The 24564-nt window shown below is 30.6% G+C and overlaps 3 protein-coding genes across 3 annotated transcripts in view; 1 reads left to right on the forward strand and 2 right to left on the reverse strand.

Annotated features, from left to right (window-relative positions):
- The window catches only part of LOC137930804 (uncharacterized), a 57408-nt gene extending 55776 nt beyond the window's left edge, over positions 1–1632 (reverse strand). The window contains exon 1 of the mRNA XM_068774154.1: positions 1562–1632. Within this exon, the coding sequence (XP_068630255.1) occupies positions 1562–1632 (71 nt within the window). The remainder of the gene's footprint in view (positions 1–1561) is intronic.
- Positions 1633–9869: 8237 nt separating this feature from the next.
- On the reverse strand, positions 9870–15559 carry wnd (wallenda). Its single transcript, XM_068762516.1, has 7 exons — positions 15232–15559; positions 14060–14236; positions 12971–13172; positions 12529–12867; positions 12318–12455; positions 11226–11384; positions 9870–10729 (listed from the first exon to the last, which is right to left on the reverse strand). Exons 1-7 carry the CDS (start codon positions 15413–15415, stop codon positions 10315–10317), a joined length of 1614 nt encoding a protein of 537 aa, XP_068618617.1. The 5' UTR covers positions 15416–15559; the 3' UTR covers positions 9870–10314.
- A 1798-nt stretch (positions 15560–17357) lies between these two features.
- Pex16 (peroxin 16) lies at positions 17358–20285 on the forward strand. The gene has a single exon (XM_068761422.1). The coding sequence runs from the start codon at positions 17500–17502 to the stop codon at positions 18460–18462; it is 963 nt and encodes a 320-aa protein (XP_068617523.1). The 5' UTR covers positions 17358–17499; the 3' UTR covers positions 18463–20285.
- Positions 20286–24564: the final 4279 nt, after the last annotated feature.

The following is a 24564-nucleotide window of genomic DNA, read 5'->3' on the forward strand; positions in this document are numbered from 1 at the left end:
GATTTTCCTTCGTTTTACTGTGAGCATTAGTGCGCGTATATGGCCGATTCGTTTCAGAACTTCGACGTTGATCACCTTCTGAGTCCAGCTTATGGACAGCATGCGTCTATATGTCCACATTTCGAAAGCCTCTATACGCTTACGAAGGTCTTCCTTTATGGTCCAGTATTACTAAAGTGTAGTAATTATTTTGTACTAGTCGACTGATAAAATAGACTTCAATGAGAAGCGTCGATATGGTTACTTCTACAAGAAATTTCAACACAGCGTACCAAAAAACTACTACATCTAAAGTAAATATTAATAATCCCGGCATTGTAACCATTTAATAGTAATAAGCGAACACGCGACACAATACAACAAAATAAAAAACGCACCAGATTATACGACAACTTGCTTAATATGTTGTAACTAATTTATTAAATGTTTCATTATAAACCATAACTTATCCAAAATACTGATAAGTTTTTGGTAGCTTGATATCCAAATTAATGTATTTATGTAGTGTATGTAATTTAAAAGCATGAAGAATTAAAAGCATACCTAGGCCAACTTTTTAAATCAATTACTACTTCTTTGCCTCTTTATAAAATATAAACCAGTAAGTTTTAAGGCAAATAAAAAAGGTGCAGATATAATAAATAAACTACAATAAAACACATTAATTTTCGAGGTTATATAAGTTTCTTTGTGAAGAAAGAAATTACATCCTTAGCATTACATACACTTTCCCATTACATTAAAAAGAAATCATAAAATAAAGAAAAAAAATATTATAAAGATGACGCAATTATATGGGTGTTTATAACTTCGCCGTGCCAAAATTACTTTTCAATATATATAACGTGCAAATTGAAGACAACAAAGTATTCTTGTACATATAACTAACCTAATATTTGAGATTATTGACCCAAGATGAAACATGTTTTATGTTAAAAATAGAATGCTATTACAATTACAACATGAATGATTTGATACTTTTTTAAGTTATTAGTTTTAAAAAGTCTTCTCGAATCTCTACGTTAGCTCTACGTAACGTTCTAAAATGTTGAAGAAAGCGTACCGAAATAGCGCCTATGTATACATAAAAACTTTTTTATCGTCAATAAAATTGAAATTTACAAATAAGTATACATGCCTGTACTCTCTTTTCTGTAGTAAATTCCACAATTTACTACGCGATTTCAAATTCAAACAATGATCGTTTTTTTTTTCAAATGTTGAAATAATTTGCAACCTTTTTCAACTAGGTCTTCACAGATATTTTTTATTTATATTTATCGTTTACGACTAGAAAACTTTCTAACTGAAAATTAATATGAAAAACACGTGTTATGAAATGATAAATATTTGTCGTTAATATTTTTAATGTGCTTTACGAAAAGGTTAGCTAGATGATCTACATTTATTTAACAAAAACCAATGTGGAGGACGACAACACTAGGATCGAACGCTACGCACCAATATGTAGTACTCTACGTACGGACAGGGTGTGAGTGGACGCAGCACCCAAGGTACACCATAGAACTCTTGGCCGCTGATGATGGCCAGCCACAAATACCTGCTGTAGATGGAGGATCTCGACTTGACAGGTCTCCCAGCTGCGTCGCCTTTACAACAATTGCTGCCCATGGCGGGAGTGCATCTCGTTTCGAATCGAGTTCGCGATAGCAAAGCGCGGACTGCGACCACTTCGGGATATTTTTGAAGATGCGACGCTAGCGCCACTTGTTGTTTATCGCGTTACAGTGCCAGATTATGAAGTGAAGGATAATCGGTGCGTAATTTGAATTTTGTTTTCTCTTTTTAAACATGTTACAGCGACGAATTTTTTTAACGGTGTTTGTTTGCCGCAATTATTATTATTTAAATCGAAAGCACTGTTTCAGGATTTATGTAAGGCGGTAAATAAATAAAATAAATTTAATATATATAAGTTCCTCATTAATAAATCACTTTTTTTACCATGTATGCAGGAAACAGTTACTGTCTAACTTTTTTAAATGTGTTTCCGCAACAATCTACTAAGGGTTTATTATTTTTATTATGTTTATCGCCACATCTACGCTATCTCTTTCAGATATTAATAGGTCACATTAGTCAAATTATTTCACCAACTAAATTGCCGTCAAACAGGAACACATTAATGAACATGCACAGCTGTGTGGCAGCGGGAAGAAGCGCACTGACACCTTACTAGACCTAGTTTATAGCAAAAGAGATCTTCATGATGAACACTCATAAAAAGCTCATTCAAACTCATAATAGATAGAAATAATATTGGTCTGGGTATTGGGATATAAATAAAATTCAACTCGAAAATACTATCCGGTTTTAAATGAAATACCGTTAAAATAAAAAATATTGTTGGCGGGAAAGCTCATCTTTACATATTAATAGGAACGATAACTGTACACTATTTTTTCTTTTATCGAACTGGATTTATTGTTCAATTATCTAAGATGATTAACAGATGTCGTATTTTGCATTAGATGTATAGCTCGGTCGCTAGGTGTCGGTGTTACTAGGAACGAAATGTTCTTGATAACCTCAGATTTATTTTTAGGAAGAGGTAAACTAATGAAGTATTTAGTATTTCAACATCACTAATGTTAATACCGAGCTTTAATTATTTTCAGACAATAGAATGTTAAACTTTTTTCTGTCTGTGTCAATACTTCGGATGTTATGTTCATCCATACCATCAAAAGTTAAGAGTTATTCTTTATCTATGAAAACTTATTCAAATTTCAAAGAGAAAATATTAAAACATTCTCAAAAAAATAAAACTTAAATTCAGAAAATTACAAACACACTGTTTACTTTATCCAATCCACTCAAATTTTTTTAAATATACCTGTTTCCCGCTTAAAATACTTATCAAGTACAAGTGAAAACATGAATCCAATAAATCATCCAATATAATATCCATTGTTTTTCAGTTTTCTGTTGTTGTATCCCCTGATAAATCCAAATTATTAACTGGTATATTTGATAAAACGAAATGTAAAGTGGAATAAAGTATATAACTAAACTCAGCAGTTCAGATCTACTATATAACCTACAGAACCTATCGTTCCTCACTTTCCATGTGGATATTATATCGGAATTATGACTACCCTGGTCTATGCAGAGTCAAATGTCTTCGATGACCTGTTTCCTAGTTTGTATTTATACACCTCGGCATATGAAAAACAAACAACGCTTACCGGCGCGAACGCTCTCCAGCCGTTGCGTCATTTACTATACAATTAATGAATTTAGTCATTTTATAATAACGTATCTAAAAGTGATCTCTCAGTCATCTTAAATTGACCCATAAACAAAGAAAAAATCTAAAAATTATTGTGAAATAAAAGTTGTAAATGGAAATAAGTAAAAGAAATTATTGTGGATAAATAGAGCTAGAAATAGAACGTACCATTCGAAACGGTAGGGTGGTGTGCCATTAGGCAGCGGTAGTACAAGTTCGGCATCACTTCCCGGAGCAGCTCTAACCGTCTGGAGGCTGCTGGGAGGAAAAGATGGGGGCTCCATGAGGCTCCAGTCCTCTCGGCCCGCGCGCGACACGCCGTGTGCGCGATCCGACTCTTGCCCGCACACTTTCTATAAATAATACCAAAAAATGTAACACACGCGGAGCGAATTTCATACGATGCAAATATTTTGCCAATGTTATCACTGTCATCTTGTTTTAAAATATCATTCCTAATACATCTCTCTTATTAACTATACGAGGTATTACAATACACTCTCATGTAATTTCTCTAAATTATCTTTTAATAGATTTTAGAAGTTCATAGAACAAAAATTTGTAAAATAATCTTATTGTGCTGCTAAGTATTTTACAAGTAATGATAGAGCTTAGTTAACCCTTTCAGGACCATAAGGTTACGGTACCTTATTTAATCAATTTAGCTAGATGTAATGAATTAATAGGCATCCTAAAAACATAATTTATACTAAAAATTCAAAAAAATTTTACATTTTTTTTGTTGAAATTTATGGGACAAATGTGTCCCTGTGGTCGCTAAGGGTTACTTTCTACTTAAACATCTAAATTTTGTTTTACTTATTGGTAAGTCAGTTTTGTTGTAAATAATGTACATTTGTTACTTAGTGTACTTTTTTTTACTTGTTTATGAATAATATAAATATAATATGGCAAGTTATTTGTGGTACTCGGCGAAACAATTCCTGTTGTTAGTGTAGCAAAGGTGCACTACACAAAACACAAGTATTATTTGTGCGGTTTTCTTTTTTGTACTTGGCACAATATACGCACCTCTTTCTGGCATTCGACTTTTCCATTGGGTGCGATGGTAATTGTCGTTTCACTGCTTTGCGTACTACACTACTTCTTGCAGTTGGGAGGCCTCTTTGCCTGTTGGTAAAACCATTTATCAAACTCCGAGCAACAACTTGTTTGAATTGCAAGGTCGGCAACAAAGATCCTTCAATTTTTTTTGTTCATGAAGCTTAGTGTAGATGGTATGTGCATTATTGACCGATATATCTAACTGATCAAAAAATAGGCGAAGATAATACTTTATTTTTGATCTCCGATCTATTTCATAGCACACTTTTAGTTGCTCCATTAGGTCCACTCGGCTCATATTTTTCTTATAGTGTGATACAATTTTAGGACATCTCACGTCAATTTTATCTGCTTGAAACCCCACCTTACTGGATTATTTTTATGTATTGCTTCATTACGTTGTGGCCCTTGAATTTGATCATATGCTCGACGATGGATTGTTTTTTTGAGATGTTGAAGGTTCAGGTGATTCTTGCTGTTGAAGAGTCGTCGTTTCTTCAACCTCGACATCAAATACCCCTTGGTCATCATCATGTACTAGAAGTCTTTGGTCTTCGTCATCAAGCACTAAGTCATCTTCCTCATCGCTATTGTCACCCACCAAAATTTGAAGTATTTTATTTTTTTGAAGTTCAAAAACTCCATGCCTCTTACGAAACATATTCTGCGTAAAATATGAATAAGAAAATGATAGCATTTTGGTATATCACCAGGCCAAAAAGTTAAGAAATTCCGTATAAAAAGTATCCCTTTACGCCGACAGGGACATCCGTGTCCCATAATCTTTATAACGATTTATCACAGAATACAACATAAATACATTACTACTGAATATTTAGAATAACAATTTACTTACCAGGTAATGATAATTTGACACTGTAAAACTTGAAAAGCACTTTTACAATATCAATTATTTATTCCAAACAGCAGATCATTCCCGCCAAAAGAACTCTAACGTTCCGGTGACGATAGGCAATAAACGGTGTTAGTTATCGTGTATATTAAAACAAAAAAATAATTTACAATGGTTACGTAAATATTTAATTAATCCATGATTTTTGCTTGGGACACCGGCGTCCCCGTGGTCGTGAAAGGGTTACTGAATTGTTATAACAACTGTATTAATAATGTTGTAAATTACCACAAAAAACCCATTTGAATTTGTTGTGGAATCTTCTTAGATCAGGGCGCGTTTGAAACCTTCGAAATATTAAGTAGAAGGATGCCTTGTAACGGAGTTCAATCTAATTCTTGTTTCTATCAAATTGAGCTCTACCTTATTCTTCACATGACGTACACAAGGGTTTACTTTAAATCAGGGATGTCAAACTCAAAAACTAACGAGCCAAATAAACAATGTTCGATTTTAGAAAAGTCGCTAACAAATCAATGTTCATGGAATCAAATATTTTTATTTTAACTATTGTTTACGTCTTTATACTTCTCTGATACCAGTTTTTCTCTTTCGGGAAAAAAATTTCTTAGCAGTCTACGTGTATCATCAACTGAGCGGCAAAATGCCGCAAATGTGACACCGTGCATTAAATTACCGTATTTAGGTAATAATATGAATAAATTAATAAGTATATAACAAAATTGTTCAGCAAATCACGAGTCGAATCGCCAGATACGGTTTCATTCAATCGTCAACGCAATATATTTACGTCAGTATATAACTTTCATAATTTTCAATTAAATTCCCAACTGATCGGATTTAGACACAGTTAAAATTGAACGATTATTGTATTACTACTGCGTACATAATGAAAAGTTCGGTGTAAAAGGTGAAATAAAAAACGAATTCGTTACACACTTTATTTATTTTTTCGATCAAAACTACAATGTCTAAATCTAAGTATATTTAAGTTAAATTTACGACTAGACCACATGTTAGGCTAATCCTTACAATAGAACAAAGTTTAATTAGAAAAGGAATAGAGTAACATATGCAATACATTTTTATGACATAGTGAATTACATGGATAACACTAATATAAATGTAAAATAATAAATTGAATTACGCTTAGACATATACTTAATAAAATCTAAGTGCCAAGTAAAATTGAGCGAAGAATTATTGTAAATAAAACATATTCACGATGTCGCCCAGAATTTAACTTGAAAAATAATCACAGTTATTTTAAGAAAAAAAAGTAAATTGTTTATTTTTGTTAATTTCAATATTTTCATATACATCCCATATAATATTAAGGTATAAAAATATATATTTTTAAAAGAAATCCATGATCTAAATACAGGTTCTTCAAGTTTTTACAAAGAAAATTATGCAATTCATCAAAACTGTAATAATACCATGTATTATATAGTTCAAAAGTATTTTTAAGTTGTAAAATATTGGTAACATTTAATTCTAAAATAGTAGAATTTATAGTAGAAATAGTAAAGATACATCAAAAAATTTAGACTAGGTGCAGTCTATTGTTTTCAGCCTACTTATCATTAGGAATGTAAAAATATACTCAAGTGGTAAGCTCCTATAGACCTCGTCAACTATGCTGCCTATGATTTTTGTATGAGGGACGCATTGCATTCACCTGACTGAGTGATTGCATCACGTGCAGTAATACGCAGAGAGATTTATCAGGCATAACATGATAAACCATTCACCACCATTCCTAAAGATACCGCTTTAAGACCTAATACGTAACGTCGTACTTAAAAGAACCTGAAATCGAAGATTTTTTCCATATATGCACAAACATACACGAAGTTTGATCTACGGTATTTTTCTTGATATTCTGACATTTGTACAGTAAATAAACAAAACAAAAGGAATCTGAAATTATGGTTAACAATAGTAATAAATGTAGTTGTTAAAAATAAATGTACAAAAAAATATAAATAATTAGACCAGCTTTTAGGAATCAGTGGATAGTAAACAAATTTCGTTTAACAATGAAATAAATACGCGAATAGAATATTTTCAATCGATTTTAGGCAGCATAGTTAGACGAAAATTCTTTAATAAACAATCTTTAGAAATAATATTTTAGGTTTAAACCAAAATCGACAACAGACAAGCTGTATTTTTTTATTTATATTTTATTAAGTAAATAATCAATATTAATGATAATACTCGTATTGTTTTCTATATGGAATGTTAAGAGTATTGTCAACTTAAATTATTAATTAACTTACTATTTTGAGCAAAACTTAAATAATTATCATGAAAGAGAAAATTTTAATGTTTCGGTTATATAGTTGCTTATTTATCCAACATTAGAGCGGATGGAGTATGTACGAGAAACTTACTTGTCATAAAAGTTAACCTTCTGTTCAAAAATATTTTTAAAACTACGACTTTAATTATGTTCAAATACTTTTGATTTTTTTTATAATATTTATATCGTTAAAGCCTGTATTATTATATATTTTCTCTTTAATTTTACTAAATTCGCTTTATGAGTTGCCACACAGGTACTAATGGTTATAATTCCTTCAAAATTTACTCTGTCATAGTTATATGTGTAGCAAATCATCGCGTCGTTATCAAAATATTTTTTTCTATTTCTATGAGTAAAGATAATCATATATTAATACATTTAATGCAATTCTACAAAAAATAGTTTTGAAAAGATCGAGTTAAAACGAATAGAAGAGTCAGTCATGACCAAATTAATATGTAAATGTTGAATTATGTTCTCTCAGTTCCTGTAAACATTGACAATAATGTCAACCCTCATATATCACGATGAGATACATCCTTACACATACCCGTAAACGATACAAATAATATTTTATGCATACAAAACTAAAAAAAGGAACCACGTTCTACCACACATTAACAAAAAAAAATAACAAATTAAGTATAGAAAATGTAAAAATTTTAAGTTGAAAGATTTCAAGGCTTTTAAAATTTAAATAATTCTAACAAAATAGCAATGAATCTAATCAAACATTTACTTTATTACTAATTGATTACACTGGTATACGAATGTTTGGGCTAATTTTGATTTAAGTTACATTTATTTATGTCTATGTTATATATATATAAATCTTTAGCATGTTCTCAGGAAACAATTTGGATATCTCAAAAAATCGGAATATAGTATTCTTAAATTCATACAACACCAATAATTTAATGATTATCATATAACTTTATAATAAATTATCGAGATTTCTAAAAGAGATTTCAATCCTAATTTTAGGCCTCCAAGCACGGCGGGGGAGACATTAGCAAATACTTAAATATTCAATAAATATTATTTGAAAGAATAAAATATGTGAAATACTGTTGAGGTTAACTTCTAATAGCAAGTTGATAAGAGATCGCTTTCAACCGTTTTCAATCTTTATGTAATTCAATTTGCTCGTCTTAAGATCATCAATCAATGAAATTAATTTGAATGTTATACTAAAGTTTTAAACAAGAAAAAATTCTGACACTAGTTGCAAACCAAAAGATATATATATATATATACACCCAAAACTTTTTTACACGGCAGATACGTTCCTAAGAAACACACAAAAAATCATGAAATAGATAGTAAAATACATTGACATATGGTAAATGAGGGGATATGTCTCTCAACTTAAAAAAATCATGAAATAGTAAAATACTCGTGACATATGGTAAATGTAGGGATATGTTTCTCAACTTAAAAAAAATCATGAAATAGATAGTAAAATACATGTGACTTATGGTAAATGTAGAGATATGTCTCTCAACTTAAAAAAATCATGAAGTAGATAGTAAAATACATGTGACATATGGTAAATGCGGGGATATGTCTCTCAACTTAAAAAAAATCATGAAATAGTAAAATACACGTGACATATGGTAAATGTAGGGATATGTTTCTCAACTTAAAAAAAATCATGAAATAGATAGTAAAATACATGTGACATATGGTAAATGTGGGGATATGTCTCTTAAATTTAAAAAAAATCATAAAATAGTAAAATACACGTGACATATGGTAAATGTAGGGATATGTTTCTCAACTTAAAAAAAAAATCATGAAATAGATAGTAAAATACATGTGACTTATGGTAAATGAAGAGATATGTTTCTCAACTTAAAAAAAATCATGAAATAGATAGTAAAATACATGTGACAAATGGTAAATGTGGGGATATGTCTCTTAAATTTAAAAAAAATCATAAAATAGTAAAATACACGTGACATATGGTAAATGTAGGGATATGTTTCTCAACTTAAAAAAAAATCATGAAATAGATAGTAAAATACATGTGACTTATGGTAAATGAAGAGATATGTCTCGCAACTTAAAAAAAATCATGAAATAGATAATAAAATACATGTGACTTATGATAAATGTGGGGATATGTCTCTCAGCTTAAAAAAAGTCATGACATAGATAGTAAAATACCTGTGACATATGGTAAAATTTTATGGTTGTTGATATGTTCCACAACTATAAAAAATCAGGTAAGATAAAAAAATTCCAAATATCAACAAACCTTGCAAAATAAGTAATAATTAAACGGGGATTACATATAAACGTAATTAAGTTCCTTTTTTATTACAAAAAATAAATAAATTCTATAGTCGAAATTCATAAGTACAAAATAAAAAATACAAAATTAAAATAGGAATAAAAATCTAATTTGAAAGTATTAATTGTCATTGACAAGAAGTACCTTTATAATGCCATCATTAGCGTATAAATCGGATACGCATATGTCTTGCACAACTGTTCCCCCTTTTATTCCCACAACTGTGTTGTTGTTGTTGTATACATACTTTCCTGTAAGCTCAAAAAATTATATATAAAAAATGTAGGGATTCATGTCAGAAGAAACAATTCGCATTAAGTGAACCGTGTTATTACAAACCGTGTAAAAAAAGTAGGGTGTATATCTATATTATATGACACGAATTCCAAAATCTTAATCGATGAAATAATTTTCGCCTGCATCGACATTCGAAATACTTATTCAGCGCAACGCCATAACTTCTGAAAACGTTGACCACAAATCAAATAAGAACTTTACGTGAGACAGTTAAATATTTAGACTTGAGCTACTTCTGGCATATAGTTGTCGTTGACAGCATTCTGAATTTTGCAGACGGTGTCGTCAACATTGTTACCGTTTTTCTCAACAACGGTGTCCTTCATGGTCATAACGGTATCGACGTTGTTGTTGTCGATGACGTCATTGCACTCGCAGCCCATGAAGCCAGTAACAGAGAGCGTTACCGTCTGCGGGTCTTTTGCCTTCGTGTCCACGAAGTTCACGAGCACATGGGCGGGAGTGTTGGACTCCGACTGCTTCTTCTTGCGGCGGCGGTGAGTGACCTCATTGAAGCCTTGGGCGCAAGGTAGCGAAGCATCTATTCCATCCGATGACGACGAGGTCTGGCGCTGATAATGTTTCAAAGTCTTACGCAATCCACAGCGGCAGCTTTTGAGGGCTTTTTCGCGGCTGTTAAATATAAATAACGTTTTATTATACAATATCTTCGATATGGTCGACCAATACATCTTACTCCAATGATGGTTTACGGCACAAAAAAAATGTCTGTCATTTGGGCCTCATTGGCCAGCTCACAGTTGCTCAATGAACCGTGAAGGGGACTATATTCTGGATTCCTTTAAGAAATAGATTTACGGATAAGGAGAAAGTGGGCGCGCACAGGCCATAAAGAGTGCAGAACTGTAGCCGCCGGGGCCTTGTAGTTTTAGAGTGGAGACCATGGACCGATGAATGACGTTCAACTGGTCTTATTGAAAATCTATGAGGAAGGGCGTCGAACAGTAGAAATCATATGGCTGAAATTACTATGATGATGCAATTATAATACGATGTACTCTCATCCGGTATTGTAATGTTATTGTTATGAAGACTTTTTATATTGCAGTGGTCGCCGTTCGGCTGACATGGAAGAGTAAGTAGTCAATGGCTTTACGTAGCAACTTACTCGGCGATGGATTTCTCGCGCTGTTCGAGCTGGAGACGAACGGCGCACACCTCCATGTACAGCTCATTGGCACGATTTAACTGCTGCTCGTACATGTGACGAGCGCGTTTCTCTTCCTCGCGACGCGAAGCCGCATCCTGGGCTTGCGGCTGCTCAGTTCTATCATCACAAACGCGGTCGTTTAAAACTCTACACGCAACTAACAACCAAATTCATAAACTTTATTAACTTTAATCATTTAAGAGTTTGAGGCAAAAACAGTCTCAGGTGTCTTATGCAGATAAGGCTTACTTTAAAAGTTGCTTATCTATTTAACAATAGTATTAGCAGCAATGATAAAATATATTGTAAATTGCTGCAACTTTACAATAGTATTGCTATTAGTAATATATAAGTCCCCCTACTCCTATGCATCATTTTGAATAAGTTCGCTCCAAGAGTTGAAAGAGAATGTGTTATATGTCTGCCATTTCGTAATGAGTGAAATTTCTTCTGGTAATTTAATATTCAGCAACATATATGGCACTATACTCTCCAATTTTAAAGAAAAATTATTAATGTCTAGAACCTTCATTTTTTTAAAACCTTTTTAAATTCAATTTTTGTATGAATAGCTTTATAATTGAAATTATATATTTCATACAGATATCTCCTTTTCTTGTTCCTGGCTACTAGCATTGTATACTAGGCATTAAAGAGACGCTACCAATTTAACAATGATGAGTCTTGGAGTCTTAAAAAGAAATAACTAAATATTTATTGTAGTAAAATAATAATTATAATAAATATATATGATAAAACCACAAACTATAAACCCACTAAGAGTTTAAGTTAATAAAACAATACATCTTTATTTATAAATAAATGATTAAAATTTTATCTATGGTCTGCACCATCCTTAACAGCTTTAAAACTAAAACTAATTATGATGTAGGCAATATAAAAGGTAAGAATAATAAAACAATTATATAAAAAAAAGTATTAAATATATAAAAAATAATAAATAATGCTTTTTGAATGCTCGCTAATCAATAACAAATTATTAAGCGAAAATATTTTATGCGGTAGATAAAAAAAAAACATAATATTTACCTGACATAGAATTTTTCCATCACATTCTGCACTTCTATGCGCCAAGTGGCCTGAATATCTTTGAAAGTTTCTCCTTGCATAGCATTTAATTCCTCCCCAGCAATCTCTAAGTGAGCCGAAATTATCTTGAATGGAGGTCTAAGGCAAAGAATGTTAATTAAACAAAGCTATACAAATGCAAAAGCTAACTAAATATATAACTTTACTTTACCTGTTTCTTGGAATGCGATTCCAGCATTGATTCAGCAACAGCTGAAGGCTTTCTGGGCAGGTGGTTGGAATTGGCAAAGAGATGGTGTCAGTGCCAACGCCCCACATCACAGCGTGAGTTTCCATGTTCTTATAAGGAACCTCCTGAGTAAGCAATTCCCACAGCACCACGCCGTAAGACCAGACATCGACACGCTCTGAACACGGCTCATGGCGTATCACTTCAGGAGCCATCCAAGCCACAGTGCCAGTGAAGCTCATTATAGCGCTTACGTCATTCCATTCGCGACTTGTACCGAAGTCACTAACCTTCACAACCAAATTGTCGCCGATTAACACGCTGAAAGAATTATTCAAAATATGAGTACACGAGCATTGGCTAAAACATTAATACATAAACATAATTCATTCGAAAATTAATATCTCAATTTCTAGCAACTCACTTGGGACTCTTCAAGTCGCGGTGTATAATCCTGTGGCTGTGAAGGTAGCTCATTCCTTGAGCAATTTCCTTCGCCCATTTTAAAATTTGCTTTGGGTTGAAGCAGACTCCACTATGCAAAAACTCAAAGAGTGGCCCATATTGGCAATACTCCATAACAATGCAGAAATATGGAGGTTGGCTGCAGACACCTCGGAACCGCACTAGATAAATAACAAAAATAAAAATCAAATTATATTCCATGCAAAATATTTTATTTCAAAGAAACTCTGGAGGTTACTGATATCAACTTCTTAGGGTAATTCTAGTACTTTTTTGGAATAAAATGCAGCTTTTCCTAAGAAAAGTAAACATATAAGGTCTAGAGATTGTTTATTTTTGCAAGACTTAAAATGCAAAAAAGCAGGGTTTCATATTTCTAAGCTTTATATCTTATTGTAACTAAACACTACACTGCAATCAGTTATTTAATTGTATATTTGCCTAAAATTGTATATATTATTGGATAAAAATTTAATCATGTAGCTTCAATGTGCCACATATTGATAAATAGAAATAATAAGTAGCTTTGGTGTATCCATGTGTGCACAAGACAGTTTTAATTGTTTTCTCACTCACACAAGCACAAAAAAGTTTTTAATAGGCCAGTAATTTAAACTTAGGTAAATATGTAGGCAAATGTCCAATATTGTGCCACAATATACCCACTTAAGTGTAGCCTCAAATAGAGATTTGTCTTCAACTCTTTTTTAACATACAATTTATATAAGTTAATACTTTATTTTATTTTTTAAGGAACAGTGTACTCATTGACATGAATAATTAGAATCATTAATACATTACAAAATAATTTTAACAGTAAGTATTGTAAAGGATGTCTATTTAAAGCCCCAACAAACCTATTTGAATAACTTATATAATAACAAATAGATAACATTTATAAAAGCTTTTACTTAGGCATTATGTACCATAGGTACCAACAAAAATACCTAACAACAGCAATTTAGGAGAGATCCAAATCAAGTACTATTGTCTATATTGGAGTATAAAAGCTTTAAAATGTTGTATCCAACTTTCAATTTTTACACACCAATATTCTCATGATTTAATTTTCTCAGATGCTTGATATCTGTCTCTGTCTTGTCACGCAGCTTCTTGACAGCCACCATCTCCCCATGAAGGTTGCCACCAAAAACAACCCCCTGAGCTCCAGATCCCAGATAGACTAAGTCTGATAATGACTCAAATGGAACCTCCCATTGTTCTTCTGAAAAATTATAGTTTAATAATAAAATGCTTCAATATCTAACATTTTAACAAATTTAAAATTTGATAAACCCTTTTTGAAAAATAATTAGTATTATAAATCTACAAAACGATTAAAATACGTAAAAGAAACCTCGATACAAAACATAATAATCAATTGAAAGTAGTTTTTCAGTTTGTGATTATTTTATGGAAATATAGCCATAGGTGTTTACAGTAAGAATTATTGATTTAATTTTAATTTTATAAAATTGCAAGAAATCCTAAATAAATACATAATATGATTTTTAGTTATAAAAAACATATCAGGCAAGCATTAAGTTTTAATTCGCTTTGTCCATCTGCAATAACAATCAATCAATAAGGAATCTAGGATAATAACAAAATGAGCACATAGCACAAATCTAAAATTAGATTTCCAGGTAGGCATCTCCCTTCAAGCTCAAAGCTTAAACGGGGAGGCCTCATCTTCCCACCCCCACCTCCCAACACCCACATGACCTTTAACATTTTCATCCTGTACTGCAATTCAATATTGCATAAATATTAATTTAAACATTAACATGTAAATTTTAGAGAATGTCTAAAGTAATATTTTCCATGTTTAACTAATTCAGTAATAATTTTAACATAAAACTTTTTTACTGATCCTTCTTATAAAATTACGTCACTGTTTTTTTCGCAAGCAACAAAACAAAGATGATATACGAATACGATAATAATGATTTATTAAAAGTAAATCAATAAAAAAAAAAAACAAATTATGTAAATCAGACACTAACGAAATCAAACATATGCAACAATTGTGTATTTTCAATTTATTATACAATTGAAATATCAGTATTATGTTTTTAATATTTAGCTTCGAATAATAGAGAAAATCAATCAAGCTGCGTCCTTGAAAATCAGGGTGGCGCGAGATGACCTTGAATGTTTCCCGGGAATTGCATGCAATAAGCGCTGGCAATGTTGAATAACAGACGAAAACAAACTCACCTTTTTGCTTCTTAAGATCCGTCCCCCCAAACACAGAGAAAATCGTGGAAAAGCATTTCATCATTCCCCCGATCCAAAATAAATCTTTCTTTTCACCATCTAATGATGTATTGTGAAGAAGTATGTTTTCGTCCTTGAACACAATACGAGCTGCATCATTCTGGTCTATCATATCTTCTTCCATATTTTCGACAATAATTTAAGACTTTAGTAATGAATAGCTTTATTAAAATGTATGCACTGCTGCTAAATAGTAACCGATAAGACCCGAAAGGTACGAATCACACCTTGTTACTATTTTCGACTGCAGGACAAGTGGATCGACTGAAACAAATCGTTCAATACCATAGAGTTTTAAACAAAGTGTGGACAGATAACACAATTAGTAAAAAATGTGTAGTAGTTTGCAAATTACCTATTTTCAATCTATAGGTTAACAGTTACAGACTATATTTTTTGTTAAGATATGAATATAAATTACAAGGGCTGTTATTTGAGCATAAGACATATATAAAATTGTAATTTTTCATTTTTTTAATTGAAAAATATAACATTGAAGACAAAATGAAAAGTTTTAGATATCAAAATCTCTAACTTAATAATTTTTATTTAATGTTTTTCAGATTTGACTTATCATTAGGTATCGAAATAATACATACAAAATACAGTCATATTTATTTCATCGACTAAATAAATCTTTAACGTTTAATTAAATTGAGTACGATGTCGCTTCGTTACAAAAACCAGCCGAAGCAGAAAGAAGTCGAAACAGAAACCACTAGTGAGACATAAAAAGAAAACGTCCCTAGGTTTTGGTGTCTTTTTCTAAATTAGTTAGTAGGTAGTTAGTTGTAACAGTCTTGCTAGGCTAACAATAGGTTCAACGATTTTAAACAAAGAGGGAATACTTGTGTTGGAGACAGTGCTCTTCTTTGTTTGTATCTAGTCAGTAACAGTTACGATTGTAGGTTAAAAAATGGACGCAATAGATAAATGAATTAACTGATGGGAGTGTGTCTTTGTGTACGTGTAACATGATAATATTTAAAATGTACATAATTAAGTATGATTACAAATAATTTCCACATTTTCTTCGTTCGTTTTTGTAAATAGCTATTTCATTGCTTTATTTATTAGTATAACGTTCAACCAATGTACCGTGTACTGCGACTTTTATTGAAAATAGGCCGTTTAGAACGAAATTGTTTATAGTTAATGAAAATTATACTAAAGTAGGCATAGGCTGTAGCAAAACCTGATTTAAATCGCAAGGTGATGGTGAGTCTATTGTAAGATTGAGAGAGCATTGTTTATTATAAGTTTATATCGCCAGGCAGAACCATCGATTTGGATGTCTATCGCCAATAATTGATGAGATTATGGATTACGAATCAATAGAAGAAGTGTGGTCTTTTATCAAAACATCGCTTGGCAACCCACTTATTTAGCCACTCAGCAAATAATAAGGATGTTTGGCTGGTAGATGATAATTTCTCCGCCATAAAACCCTGACTTAGCGTCTATTCATTTCGGTGTCGTCTGAATACTTTAGAAAGTGACAGGCTAATGTCAAGAGAGAACTACCAAAACCACTTGTCGGGTTTTTTGGATCATTATTTTTATTAGTTTGTTTAAGTTTAGTTTTTTTTATTAATTCTAAAATTTCTACAGCAACGGCATAACATCACTGACTCCAAGATGACAAATAATTATGTAGCAAAAAGACAGCATATAGGCTATAGTTAATTTTATTTAAAAAAAATTAATATATGTATCGAATTTTTATAAAAAATACAGAGGAACTTTCCCTCCAATACTTAATCTTATATCAGAACACTATTATCGAACATCATACAATTCATTCATATTGATGATTACGTATGTGATGATTTCTGTGAATCATCAATATTTTTTTAAATATAATATTTCGTATTTTATACAATTGAATTAAAAAGCAAACAATAACTAAACGAATAAAGATTTTTTATTCTGTTAACCTACTAAAAATATCATTTAGAATAATTTTGTTGAATCAAAATCAGCTTTAACTATTTTCAAGTAAATATATTGTTATTGGCAACACTTCTTAAATATAAATTTTTTTTGGTTAAGCGTTTTGACTTTAAGCAAGTTGAATAATACATATATCAATACTAATTCCTCTTCTCATTTATTATCATTTGTTAATACTTTAGTAAGTATTATTTCTCGTTTGTTAACTTTTTTAACTAGTGTTTACGAGAAGCCAGCTCATAAAGAACAATAAAAATGTTCAAACTATACAAAACCTGGGTAATCAATAATCCTAAGATTCTAACAGATGTAGAGGTTGTTTCCACATGGTTAGCGTATTTCTTAGCAGGCAAACTTAATAAATCACCTCTAGTGTCGGAACTTGTTTACTCTACTTCAAAATTGGTTTCGTTATTTAACGATAAGCTTATAAGAGACGCTTGTGGAAATGGACTTCAGCATTATGGTTTACGAGAGCAAATCAAAATTTGCTTAACAATTGCTCATTACTGCGAAGTATTTGTTGAATTGGCCGTGAAAAAAGCATTCGGTGATCAAGGAAAATGGACGGCAATAACTTCAATCCAGCTATTCAAGTGTTGCTCGGCATTAATTCTGTTATATCGATTTAAGGAATTACCAATACAGCATCCTCCAATACCTGCACTACAGAGAAGCAAATTTACAGATAGCAAATTGACTGATGATAAAGATGATTCTCATTTTGTATTGAAGAGATCTGGGCGTATTGTACGATGCATTGAAGGTGCGCCACCTGTGGCTCTGCGAGATTGGCTACCTATCAAAATTAAAGATGATAAATTACAATCATTTGTTGATATAAATGATCTTGTTCATGCTGAATTATTACATATTATGAAGCCGATGATTCATCTTGCTTCCATGCGAATGTTTGGTACAAAAGCTTGGAAACAGTGGCTTGTAGCACTGGGGCTAGATTTAGCCAGTTTTAAACTTTACAATCGCCATCTAAAAGAATTGCCTTATGAACAAAGATTAGAAGTAAGTTATAGAAAACTGAGCTTTTTGCTATATTTATTGAGGAGTCCAATGTATGATAATTATTCAAAAAGAGTTATTGATAATTTACTATCTTCTCTAACAAAAAGAATACCTTTACTGTCTTTTATTTGTGGTCCTATAATTCAATATTTAAACCATTGGCAAGATATTTACTTTTACATGTGGGCATCATAACTTATACTTTTAACATTTTTAGTCTTTTTTGGTTTTGTTATACTACTTGTATACATTGCTTTAAAATGGTTCTTTCTGTGATTACTGGATTACAAATATGATAAATAAACATTCAATTTTGTATTATAAAAAAATATTTATATATTGAAAATTGTATATGTGCAATATAACCAACCATAAACAAACTTACCAAAACTTAAATAACTATTAAAATGAGGTTAGGTTAGATATATTACTTTTGCACCTGGCTAATGGAAATGATTTTCAAAACTTCTCCTGTTGTACATACCATTGTTTGCAATCATTTTCGATGTACTTCTTTCTAGCCAGTGAATAGGTTTTTTTTTTATAATTAACAATAGGCTGAACTTAATTAGGTATGTTTTATGATTATTCTCTGATGTTTAACCCTCTGCACTTACAGTCTATTTTGCTTGCATCAAGCTGGAGCTCGGGATAATTTCAGCCAACTTAGGAATCACTATCCATGAACTTTAAATATTGCCATATTAAATTTGGAGATAGCATCTTCTTTCTAAATTTTTGTTATATGTATTAGTTTTGCTAACTTTTTCCCACAAACTTACTGGAGAAAAAGATTTCAAAAAAGTCTATGGCTAGTCTTATATTAGAAATTATTTATATGAGTGACGAAGTTATATACAACCAACAATTAGTGATACTTCTTACAAAGTATACAATTTGTTGAGGTTGCATTCTCATTTCAATTTCGGCTTCTCTTGGAACTTTGCTTTCTCTCTATATAATCTGACTTTACTGTTTTACACCTCTCATTGTTTCACTAACTCTTTCTTTTTCCTTCCTATCTTCTCCAATGGAATCAGTAGAAATCTTTTAAATTAAATAAATCCCAACTTGATCTTGTTGTGGCTTATAAACTGCTGTTATACCTACTGCAAGACTGTTTCAAGCAAATGTTAAACAGATTTGCACTAAATTATGCTTTGCGATAGCCAGAAGTCAAGCTTAATCCATGAAAGTAAATAACATAATACATATTAGGATGTTGTGTCTGCTGCTCTTGATTTACAATTTCAAATCAACCTATTGGCATATTGGCGGTGCCACTTGAGTGCAAAGGGTTCATATCCTACTAGTTTTCTAATTTGTTTATATGTTAAGTTGATTTTAAGTATAGAAACAGGGGCCTGTTATTTTTTATTTAATTTAGTAATGCACCTCTTGAATAGGTGTTGTGATAAATTTGTAAGACTCATTGTTGATTAATATTTGAACAGTTAATATTAAATAATTTTTAACTAAAGTATCTTTGCTATTAACCAGAAAGATAATATTTTTTACTGTTAGATGGTCTTGTACTACATTTAATGTTAATTTTATTCCTTCAAGTCATATGTTTACTTGGTTTAGGGATTTGGACATGTTTATTTTCTGGCTGGATGGCTTTCCTTGGCACATCCTACATCTCAAAAAGTAAAATGTTTTTATAACATTTTTTCATTGTCATTGACTGTTACATTTAAGTATTACTAATCATTTTTTTAATATATTCATATTTTTTATACTAAGCTTTTGTTTTGATCATTAATAATAAGTTAAATATTAATCTATAATTCTTTATTGATGTTTAGATAAATCTAATGTTCTTATCTATTGGCATCATTTGTTAAGACTAAATTATCAAAAGAGGGTTTAAATGGTTAATCAAGTTTTTTTTTTAATTGGTGTAATTTATTTAAAAAGTTATCTTTTACTATTAAACAGCAACATATTTTTTACACTGTTAGATGTCTGGTACTGTGTTTAATCTTAGTTTTATTCTCCACACATTTACTTGATTTGTGGGTATGTATATTTCTGGTTTGGGAATATTTGTATGTAATATTTTTGTATGAAAGAATTAAAAAATTAAACTCCTTTATAATACAAGATTTTTATTGAATAAATTATCCCGAGCCTAATTATGAAAGTTCTGAAAACTAAAAATTATGAAAGTTCTGATCAGAGTTTAATACATTTGTACATAAACAATAAATTAGGCTGTCATAACTACATTTAGAAATGGAATTGCTATCCTTAAACGAAATTTGTTCAAAATAAAAAGCTGTTTATTGAAGTTATTGCGATTACATATGGTATCTATTTGCAGGTACACAAGATGATTGATGTGATTGGTTATTTGTGAAAAATATTTTAAACCTTTTTGCTGTCGAATATATTCGCACTTTTATTACTTATACACATATAAATAATCGGCTCGATACAACTCTGCATAAAAAGATAGATGAATGAGGAATAAAGGAATTGCAAAATATTATACTACCGTATAACGTATGTTAAAAGTATGTACTGTATATTAAAAGTTAATCATCTTATTCTGTCGAAGCCGACGATGATAGCCTTGCGGACTGTTACAGCTTCGTCGACATTAGGTCCACGAAATATAACAATTAAAAATTTATATGGATATACAATTTTTTATACCACGTAAGTAATGAGACAGTATTTATGTGTTGGTTTGTCATAGGACCTTTCTGCAGCAGCGATGCTCATATATCACGCTTTTTCCAAATATACAAGATTAAATAAAGGAGGATTTGAAGAATTAAATATTTATTTGAACATAATTAGAATAATTTTGTTCAAAAAAAAGTAGCTTTCACTATTTTCCGGTAATTGTATTGATATTGCAACCCCGGTGCAATATTATTTTTTTCGTTATGATTGTTAATTTTGAACAGGCTAAACAGTATATCAATACATTTTTGTTTTTCATTTATTAATAGTTTTGGTAAATATTATATCTCGTTTTCTAATTTTTCTAACAAGTGTTTACGAGAACCAACAAATTTAAAACATTTATTAAAATGTTCCAACTTTACAAAACCTGGGTTATCAATAATGCTATGATTCGAGGAGATTTGGAGGTTATAACCATGTTAGCATATTTCCTAACCGTAAAACTTTTCAAATCGCCTTTTTTACCGGAGTTCGTTTATACGGCTTTCAATCTGATTTCGTTTTTTAACGATGAACTTATAAGAGAAGCTTATGGCATTGGACTTCAGCATTACGACAGCAAATCAAAATTTGGCTAACAGTTGCTCATTACTGCGAAGTATTTGTTGAACTGGCCGCAAAGAATACATGGAGTGATACGGGAAAGTGGACAGCAATAACTGCAATACAGCTATTCAAGTGTTGTCCTGTATTAATTCCCTTGTATGTATTTTAAGTAATTACCAATACTTAATCCGCCGATACTTGCACTACAGAGAAGCAAATTTACTTATGAGAATTATTATTATTCTTCTGGGCGTATTGTTCGATACATCGAAGGTGCACCACATAAGGCTCTGCGAATTTTGCTGCCTATCTATGTTAATTATTGTAAATTACCTACTAACATTTGTTAATATAAATGATCTGGTTTATCCTGCAATGCGAATTTTTGGTACGAAATCTTGGAAGCAGTGGCTTGTAGCGCTGGGGTTAGATTTAGCCAGTATCAAACTTTACAATTGCCATCTAAAGGAGTTGCCTCATGAACAAAGATTAATAGTAAGTTATAGGAAACTGTACTTTTATTAAGGAGTCCCATGTATGATAGTTATACAAAAAAAATTGATAGTTACCTATCTAATCTAACAACTAGAATACCTTTATTATCATATATTTGAAATCTTATAAGTCAGTATTTGATTGCTTGGCAAGATAGTTACTTTGACATGTAGGCATTATAAGTTATTATATTTTGAGTTTCATATTTCTAAATAGACACTGTGATTTACAACACATTAAAAAGGTCCTATCTATTACTGGGTGTTTAATTCGATAAATAAACATTCAATTTTGTATATTTTAAATGTGGTTAAAAATATTTTTAAGGCTAAATTAGATCATATTTTTATTAAATATTTACTGTGCTAGTTAATTAATTTTTTCATTGTGCTTACTTTAAATTATATTCCAAATGAGTCTTGGCCATTGAATTTAATATTTGAATTTTTATGTACTACACCTCAAAACATAGTAAAAATTGTAACATGTTGTGTTTTTCATTAGCCAGGCATAAATGCAATCTAGCCAGGCCTAAATAAACACTGACTTAAAATGAATTGATGTAAGGTAGATATATTTGCACCTGGTTAATGAAAAAAGATCTAAGTTGTTTTTATGAAATTTACCATCTTATAATTATTAGCATTTATTTTTTAACATTATCAATAAGATAAACTTAAATTGAACTATTGCATAAGCAACATAAGTTTAACAATTGTTTTCTGGTATTTATCCCTTTGCTCTCAGTCTTTTTTGGTTGTTAAAAAGCAGCAGCTCTGGACAATATCGGTCAAATTATGGAAACTTTTTCCATGTGCTTTTAATATTGGTACATTAAATTTGTAAAAAGCATTTGCAGAAAAAAATTGTTTGAAGGACTAATACATAATACAAAAATTTAAAGTGAAAAATTGTCATTGGTGAAAAACATTTCAAATAATTCCATTGCTAATTTAATATTAGAAAGTATTCATATCTTCCAGTTTCAATTTCGGTTTCTCTTTAAATTACTCTTTTTTTCTCTCTATAATTCTGTATTTTCTGTGTTTCACATCTCTTACTATTTCTCTAACTTTTACTTTTTTCTTACTATCTCCTCCACTGGAATCAATGAAATTTTTTCAAATTGAATTAGTCCAAACTTGACACTTGTTTTTGAGGCCCCAAAACTTATGATTGCTATATAAATTGAGCTGTCATTGGCTTTAGACCCAGCCTTATTCAAGAAAGTCAATGAAAATTTAGATATTTAAGATATTGTCCCCAACACTCGAGTTGCAACTTCAAATCAACCAGGTGCCATTCCCATTTGAGTGTAAAGGGTTAAAATCCTAATATTTTTTAATAAATTAATGTAAGTTATATAGATTTTAAGTATAAAATCGGGGCCGTATTACTTTTTATCTAATTTAGTAATGTATCTCTTGAATAAGTCTTGTGATAAATTGGTAACAATTATTGTTGATTACTTTATTGGAATAGTATTTATTTTATCAATGAAGCATTTTTATTATGAGACAGCAACATATGTTTTATGCTGTTTGATAGTCTTGTACTGTGTTTAATATTAGTTTTATTCCTTCAAGTCATATGTTTACTTCATTTAGGCATTTGCAAATGTTTCGTTTGTTTGCTCTACATTCTCATTGACTTTGTACTTTTAATAAATTGTATAAATTACTCATATTTTTACACTAGATAACTTGACATTTTATAGTTTATGATAAGTTAAATTTAAATCTTTGATTTATAATTGTTTTTTGATGTTTAGACAAACCTAGTGTTCTAATCTATTCTGATCACTGGTTAACACTGAGTATTAGAATAGATTTGAAATGGTTAATCAAGGTTATTATTCTTTGTAATATGTTTTAGTAAAGTTATCTCTTACTATTAAACAGCGACATATGTTTTATGCTGTTAGATTTTATTGTACTGTGTTTAATGTTAGTTTTATTCCTTCAAGTCATACATTTGCTTAATTAAGGGATATGGATATATTTTGTTTGTTGCTGGACGGCATTTGTAACATGTTCTATTTCATAAAATATAATGTTTCCATAACATGTCTGAATTTTTATGGTTAATAAGAATATTGAACATTTAAGTATTACCAATTTAATATAATCATATTTTTCCATACTAGATGAATAAGATTTTGTTTTGATTGTTAACAATAAATTAAACTTAAATATATATTTTATAATTGTCTTCTGATATTCAGACAAATATCCTAGTGTTCTGTATTGTTCCTTGTATTATCTATTGTGATTATTTGTTAAGATTAAATACCAAAAATTCCTTTCTTATTTTATGTAATACATTTAAAAACATATGCCTTAGTATTAAATAGCAACATATGTTTCATGCTGTTAGATGTCTGGTACTATGTTTAATGTTTATTATTCTTTGAAGTCAAATGTTTACTTGATGAGACATGTAACGTTTGGATAAATTTTTATATTTGTATTTAAGAATCTCAAAAAGAGAAATAAAACATTTCTTTATAGTGCACGATTTTTATTCAATAAATTATCCAGGACCAAGATGTTAGTTAGT

The sequence above is a fragment of the Battus philenor genome, unplaced genomic scaffold (assembly GCF_028537555.1).
Source record: "Battus philenor isolate CCGP_79_NKW_IND1 unplaced genomic scaffold, ilBatPhil1.0.hap1 SCAF_1, whole genome shotgun sequence".
Lineage (NCBI taxonomy): Eukaryota > Metazoa > Arthropoda > Insecta > Lepidoptera > Papilionidae > Battus > Battus philenor.